The sequence below is a fragment of the Ochotona curzoniae genome, unplaced genomic scaffold, assembly GCF_017591425.1.
Source record: "Ochotona curzoniae isolate NIBS_2020 unplaced genomic scaffold, NIBS_Ocur_1.0 scaffold_3208, whole genome shotgun sequence".
Lineage (NCBI taxonomy): Eukaryota > Metazoa > Chordata > Mammalia > Lagomorpha > Ochotonidae > Ochotona > Ochotona curzoniae.
The window spans coordinates 32,002,482-32,010,246 of record NW_024467106.1 but is presented as its reverse complement, the minus strand read 5'-3'; the positions used below and the strand labels follow the sequence as shown (position 1 = coordinate 32,010,246).

The window sequence follows — 7,765 nt, the reverse complement described above, 5'->3', positions numbered from 1 at the left end:
ATTTCCTTTTCAGCTGACTTTCAGTCTAGGAGATCTTCATTCCACACAGCTGGGAGGCTATGGAGGGGAGCAGAGGGTTGGAACTGACAAGGAAGCCACAGCAGGTTTCCAGCTGGGCTTCCCATCAAAATCTGAACAGCATCAAGGAAAAGGCGGGGGAGAGTCTATCATCAACCATGTTTTTGATAAACAGAAAAGTATCTCCTCAAATTGGGAGCCTTGTGGTATTCTAAAACTTTTCCTCCATGTAATGGGCCTATATAGAGGTCTTCAATGAATTTTTGTGTGTAGGAAAAAATACACCAAATTCCTCCTCACTGTTTCTTAATGATCATCATCATAGCCACATTGCTCTTGCGCACCCAAGCACATCACAGAAAACCATGATAGCATTCAAGTCTGACCTGGACCTTCAACACACTTTTAAACAGCCTTTCTTCTTCGCTCAAGCCTTTAGTCTGCAGTCCAGGGTGAGGTTGCTGACCCACCAGAAAGGAAAAGCATGCTGAAACTCCTCTTCCATCCTGTACCATATAGACTGTTAAGAAAAGGACACACACACAGCTGCTGCCTGCTTACAGTAGAGAGTATATTTGGAGAATGCCCCGCCTCACCTGCATGTGAGCAGAAATGGGGATGACAGCCTTTTGCTGGGGGATACAGAGGCGTGTGAACCTATAAGCTCATTCTACTTAGAACGAGAAGTCTCCTTATGTAAACCAGGGTCTTGCGCTGAGATGAGAGGGGAGGCCTGGGAAAGATTTCCTGACAGGGTGGCACACATCAGTTGGGGACAGATTTTGGAGCATCATTGGGAATGACACAGGTGACAGGATGGACAGATTTCAAAGGAAAGTTACTGAAGCTGATTTTGTGGGCAGCCGGGGCATCAGGTCTCAGCCCCTCCTTCTTAGCATGGGGATGCTGGCTCTCACGGCACACTGCTGTCTTCTCCAAATTGGGTCCCTTCAGAAGCTTTTTGGTGAAGACTGGACTCTTCTCCATCTTTTTGGTCTTGGTTTTGGTTGTCTCGATCTTAAAAGGGAAAGTGGGTTCCTCGTGCTTGTGTCCTTTGACTTCAGGGTTAATCCAGTGTGAAAACAGAGTCATCCTGTTTTCCAAGTCAACTTCTGGAGCTTCTGGAAGGGTTGGAGCTCTGGTGAGTAAGGACTGCCTAAAATGACCACACTCTGCACCTCTCTAAGCCCTGGGAAGCATGGCCTTGCTGCCAATTTTGACCCCACCAAGCCCCACCTTGTAAGACTTAGCTCTGTTACATGTACTCTTGCATCTAAAAATGTGGCCCCTTCAAGGACTAGACTGGGAATAGTTGGTTCATGATACTGGCCTTGTGAGGTTTGGCTCCTTAAAACCTAGGTGCCTTGGGTCTGGTATTCTTGGGAATCTTTTGGTTGATAGTGTTTGGCCTCGTCAAAGGGACTTGCAGATCATTTTTAACTGATCGTTTTTATCCCAAGGAATCCACCAGGATGCTGAGGACTCGAGGTGAGGGAAAAACTGGTGAAGGTGTTAGCATGGAAGAGCAAGCTGAGAGGAAGAAGAGCAAGCTAACAGTTACTGCCTATTCATTCAACACCATCTTGGCCAAACTAAAGAGCTACCTGAGAAAGTTCCCAGAGCTGTACCTTTGGCAAGCCAGAAGTTCTGAGGTTCTACTTCGAAGTGTTCCTATTGCCTCTGAGCTTCAACAGAGTGGCTGTTCTGTCCAGTGAGTAGGCTACCAGGCTGTACCCCTTTCCCCATCCTATGAGTCCCTGCTGCTTTGAATGTCACCAAGTTCTCTTTTTTCTGTGCTGGGGGGAGGGACTTATCCTCACCTTGGCAAAGGCCTAAGCCAAGAGGTTTGGGGATTCTGCTCAGCCTTCAGCTGAACACAAAGTACCAGGGCCTCTGCCGTGTCCCCACTTAGTTGCGAAATCTCAGGAGAGTAGGAACAGAGCACCCCGGGTGCTCCTGCACCATCTTCAGTTCTTTGCAAGCTACCTAAGTGGACCAATTCTGAACCTGGGGCACAGGAGATGGCTGGTGGGATGGGAAGTTCCTCCAGCAAAGTTTACCCTCAGCTGTTTGGACTCCTAAATGACCCCTAGACGGGTATTATTTCGAGTGGGCAGAGTTTGTGCTCTGGATGCCTCTGTCTTTATAAATACTTCCAAAATAGATCTCTAGGAACTTATTTTTCTGCAAGAAATTCAGTCCGGCCAAGAGGGGTGCGTTGTATGGTTAGGGACTGTCAGGATCTGATTCTCCACAGGCTGTCTCCATTCACCCCAGTCTGGATCCTTTGTATCCTGTAGCAAATCTCTCATGAGTCTCTTGAGTGCATAACCCCGGGCTTTGTCATGGTGGTTCACATGCAATTGAGTCAAAGGTTGTGATGTGCCCATGTCATCTCTGTGCTTACATATTGCTTAGTGGTTTCCAGGTCCATGGTTCTTGGGACAGCCACATAACAGAGAGCAAGCAGCACTGACTGGAAGAGTCAAACATGTATCTAATTTCTCAAGGGTTCCTGGGGCAAGGCCCAGGCATCTCAGGGTTACCAGTAATAGCATATGATAAGGCCTGCCACTGCTAATCAAGGAACATCAGTATTTAGGATTTCACTTCTAATGTGTGCAAGAGCTAAAGGCTGTCTCCAGGTTCCCAGAGAACAAAGTAACCAAGTCACTGCTAGGGCCCATGGAATGCTGCCAGCTCAATGATTTGCAATCCTGGCAATTATAGGTGTGGGCAGGAACATTGCTCAGGAATATACTCTTCCATTTGTAGCCTCTGTGACCCTGGCCTGAGCAAACAACTGTGAGCTGGCCCTGCTGTCCCAATGAGTTAATCAGGTCTCTATCAACACGGACCTCTAGGCTGTGAGAGTGAGGACGATTGACTCAGCCAGGCTTTGCTGCCCTAGGGCAGAGGAAGCCAAATAACAGACCATTAGATCTCTGGGAGGTAGGCCCCAACAATGGTAAATCACCCTGCCATTCCAACCACTTCTGGAAGTGGAACCTCGACAGTTCCTGGACAAACTTCCTGAGAGTTCAGCCTCTGTTTTGTGGATCAGAGTGGGCTTCCCCAATCACAGAGGTTCCCTGGTCTAGTGGGATGGCTGCAACATGGCTCCGGGCATACATCTGAATTATTCTTTACAACTACCAACATCAGTGGTCAACAGTTGATAAGCCACACTAAAGCTAAGAGCTGCCACTACAGCAGGTGCTACACCAAAGCCTCACACGTGGCCAGCATCACAAACTGGCCTTCTCAATGACTGAGGAAGGAAACTTAATTATGGAATGTAGGGAGGATGGTTGAGACTCAGTGGGGGAGGAATCTTAGGTAGTACAGAGATGACGAAGAAATCATTGACATAAAAGAGCCTAGGGCTCCTTGTCATGGAGAGATCTTTAAAGACAGACCAAGGGACTCACTCTGGGAAATAGAGACAGACTGAGTGGGCTGGCTGGCCTCCCATGAAGCCCATAAACAAGGGGATAGAAGCCCATCTTTTCAACAGGGTCCTGAGAGCTGGCATTCAGGACAAAATAAATGGTTGCCTGGTTCTCTAGCTGTTAATAACATTGAGAGTGGTACGATATGAGCTGCCACGGGCCTCCCTCATGGCTCTTGGAAGCCCTCAAGTATGGAAATGCCTTTATACCCTTGCGCTTAATGGATATCAAGGCCTTTTAGACATAGGCTCTGCATGTGAAAGGAATGCAAGGTCATAGGGACTCTGTCTAGGTTTAGTCATGACAGGTTCAAGGACAGAAAGAGAATCTAGCTAGTATTTAAGTGCTGCTGACCTTTTTTCTCCTGAACAGTGGTGACTTTGTTCTTCCTCTCCTGCTTCTTTGCAGAGACTCCTGGTTCATCCAGACTTGAAGAAGACAGTGGCCCTGCATCCCGGGACACATCTGGAACTTGAAATCCCTTCCCATGCTTGCAGTGTTCAACACAGTGATCTTGCTTGCTAACTGTCCTAGTTAACCTGGAAACTGACTTGGTTAAACACTTCTGATCCACTATCCGTGACCGTGTGGGGTCAGGTGGCATTGAACTCTGTCCAGAGTGTTCAGAATATAGATCCCGACTCTGATCAAAAGACACACTGGAGGTAGAGACCATCTCCAGGTGAGAAGAGCCCTGTGATGGCACTGAATGAGTTGGGGGGACCTGTTTGTTCCCACACTCCAACAAATGGTGAATCTCCAGAGCCACAGAATTGCAGACTGGGCAGCAGGGATCAGCACACAGCAGCCGCCGCACACTTTGCTCCTTGGGATTCCAGCCTTGACTGAGAATGGAAACATAGCAATTGTTAGTAATGGAGTGACATCTGCCTCCTTAGAAGTGTGCATCTGGGGAATGACATTGCCCTCCTGTACTTCTGCAAGTCCTGCGGTGCCTACCCTTCTTTGCTTGTATGGCAAGGTATGATGCATTAGATTGGGCATTTGGGGCTTGTTGGGAAAAGGGGTTGGTATGATCCTCAAAGACAACTGGCAGTTTGGGAGTCACTTTTGTGCTGAACTTGTCAAGAAGCTACTCTAGAAAGAAGTAATCAGGCAGGACGGAGGAGCCATGTGTAGATAAGCTGGCGGGCCAACACCAGGAATACGGCAAGGTGGAAGCTGGATCTGTTTCAGTCTAGCCTGGTGTCCAGCACATTCAAACTAGAGAAAGAGGACCTGTGGGAACTCTGCATTCTGGGCATTATTTAGTGTTCTTGTTAAATCTCTTAGGAATAGTCCTGTTCTACAGAGATCTTAAAGACAGGGTGAGATGATGGTCTCCTATCTGAGAGTTGTCCCAGAGCCTGGCTTTCTGAAGACAGAACCACAAGAGGTAATGTCAGCAGGTTCAAGTGTGTTTCCTGAAAAGAGAATATGACAGTGAAGATCCATTCTCTTGATTGGTGGACTTTTCTCATATCTGAGCAGAGCCCCAAAAAGTATCTTTTATGAATGATGCACTAGTCAAATCCTGAATTCCAGGATTCCACTTGGGTGGCCCATCCCTCCTGAGCCATGTCAACTCCACTCTGTCCTGTTATGCTTCTCCACCAGGGAGCCAGCCTTCACTGTGTACATGTCCCTCCCAGCCTCCTGCCCGTCCCGCCTCCCTGCCCTTGGCCAAGCTCTCATTATAGGCCCAGCTGTGAGTTCCCAGAGATCACCTTTTCATGACAGAGATCAACTTCTGTAGCTTCTCAGCTTCTTCCTGGGAAGTTTTCTTAGCTGAGGAACCAGCAGACAGTGTTAGGTAGAATAGGAGAGGATTCAGAGACATCCTAAAGGAAACTGAAAGCTGTTAACACAAGGGGACTGGAAAAAAATCTGTAAGTGGCATCTGTGTGTGTTTTGCCATTTACAATTTGTTATCTTTTACCTAATCTCATTTGACTATCACAACTGCACTATGAATGAGGAAGGATCGGTTATTGGTGTTATTTCTGTCATGGAAAATAAGAGATAAAGTGACTTCCACGGGATTGTAAAACTGGTAAATGACTCAAGAAAGGACTTCCATCCTACTTCCTCATTCTTTAATCTCAGAAGTAGAAAATGGAATTTTGGAATGCTCTGACTTCCTACCCAATTTCTGTAAGAAGTTGTCACTTGAGGGTACTGGGGCTTCCATGAGTAGAAGCACCTGGCTACCAGAGGTTCTAGAGGGTCAAGATCCAGGGCAACCTCAACCACAGCAGAAGGGAGCTGGAGAAAAGACAAGGACTTTACCTTTTGCTTTATCTTTAGGCCTTTGCTTGATTCTTTGGTGATTCTTAAAGACAAAAACATCAGAAAGTAAAGATAGGACACCATTTTCATGTTTAAAAACAACACTCATAGATCATCTTCCAATTTTTTTTTTTGTTTTGTATTCCAGCTTCTATACTCTTCTACTTTTCCTTTATCTTTTTTTTACTTCCAACATTTCCTTTCTCATTTCTGATTCACATTGAGACTCTTCCATGGACAAGTTCATAGGGAGTTTAGAGTAATACAGGAATGAAATTGGAACTGTTTGAACGGTTTGTGATTCTAGTAGCTGTCAAGACTTCAAGCATTAAAGGCCCTAAATGGCTACCGACAAGAATAATAAGCCAAATTCAGAAATATCTTAAAACCCAATGAGGAAACCTCCACTACAAAACAGAAGCAAAAACAAACAAAAATGTAAGGGATACAAGTACAGAGAAAAAGGGCTTGATAAAAATCTTGTTTGAGGCGTATCAATTCAATCATGTCATAGTGTATCCCTACCAGGCAACAGCTCCTGTGAGGTCCCAACCTTAATTTTTGGCGTTTCTTTTTCACTCGCCAAATGATTAATCCAATAATGAAGATGGATCCACAAGCATAGAAGGGATATCTAATATCCCACAAAATTAAAGTAGGACTCATCATGGTCTAAACCTTGCTGGCCATCCCTCGCTCAGTGCTTCCAGGGTCTTAGAACCTGAAGCATCCAGATTCTAGACCCCGTCTCCTCTGCATCACAGAAGATAGATCCAGACCACCAGACTGCATCACAAAACCCTTCTGTTCTAAAACCCTTCTGTTCTAAAACCCTTCTGTTTGCAAATCCTTATATATCTTACAGAAGTGCCCGTGGCGACTCAGCGTTCACATAGTTAGGGATATCAGACTGCTCGTGTGGGCTGTGGAGTCTTAGAGAGAAAGTGCCTGCGTCATAGGCGTTGTATACCTTTTCATCTTCTCTTGACTTCTTCCACCCGGATGGCTCCATTCTCTCCATTGCTACAGTAGAGTGAGGCCTATTCTCAGATCACTAAGTATTTACACATACTGAAAGCACTTGAAGAGTGCTCTGTTAGAGGAACTGCATAAACTACATCATCTCTACTGGGAAGATAACTGAAAGCACAGGGGAAGAGGGCAGGCTTCACATGGTCGTCTTGGAGACTCATCTTTGATGTCACAGGCAGTGATGGAAGAGGCTCATGTAAGACATGTCAAGGGAAGGACAAAGCCCCTGCCATGTTAAATAACAGCCTGAAGAGGGTAGGAAGAGATTGTAAAACTACCCTCCATGAGGGCACGTGAATAAGGCTCACTTCTGGAACTTTATCCAAAGCTAGATGTTTCAGATCTTACTAGCATCTGAGCTGTCCATGGAAACCAGTTATTGGCAAGAATTTCTATTACAGGCTGTTTGGGTGAATGTTTGACTTGAAAGAGTGTTATATGAAAATCTGAATTTGGGTTTCTGCAGGCACGGCAGGATTTCCTCCACCCCACTCTACCACCCTAAAAACTACCATTCCTATGTCCACACACATTATTCACTTCATGGTCCATGGTGGCATTATAGTACGCATCCAACAGCCCAGGATTTCTGAATGTCCTTGAGAAGTTCTTGTCCTGATGAACAGATGAATAGTCTCAGGTGTAAAATCTCTGGAAGAGTCCGTTGATTCTTCCTGTAGCTTTAGTCCTCCAACAAATAGGAGTTGCAGTTACTCAGCATGTGCTCGGCAGTCACCACTTTGGAATCCCTACCTCCCTTGTCAGGGAGCCTAGGACCAAGTCCTGACTCTACTCCCAGAAAGTAAGTTTTTAAAGCTTTTAAATCTAGATTCAAAGAGAAGACAGGAAAATGGGGAGTTATTCTTTAATGGGTACAAAGTTTCTGTCTAGCATGATGAGTAAATTCTAAAAGTGAATAGTGGGATGATTGCACAACATTGCAAATATACTTAGTGCCCTAAATTGCATACTTG

The 7,765-nt window shown here is 45.8% G+C and overlaps 1 protein-coding gene across 2 annotated transcripts; it reads right to left on the bottom strand.

Annotated features, from left to right (window-relative positions):
• Window positions 1-572: 572 nt before the first annotated feature.
• Window positions 573-6,914, bottom strand: FAM205C (family with sequence similarity 205 member C). Of its 2 annotated transcripts, none has more exons than XM_040963061.1 (5): window positions 6,730-6,914; window positions 5,760-5,802; window positions 5,198-5,258; window positions 3,825-4,315; window positions 573-1,139 (listed from the first exon to the last, which is right to left on the bottom strand). In XM_040963061.1, the coding sequence occupies exons 1-5, from the start codon at window positions 6,778-6,780 to the stop codon at window positions 784-786; spliced, it is 1,002 nt and encodes a 333-aa protein (XP_040818995.1). In that variant the 5' UTR covers window positions 6,781-6,914; the 3' UTR covers window positions 573-783. The 2 variants fall into 2 exon arrangements, with proteins under 2 accessions (XP_040818995.1, XP_040818994.1); XM_040963060.1 differs by lacking the exon at window positions 6,730-6,914 and adding an exon at window positions 6,285-6,491.
• Between the last annotated feature and the right edge of the window lie 851 nt (window positions 6,915-7,765).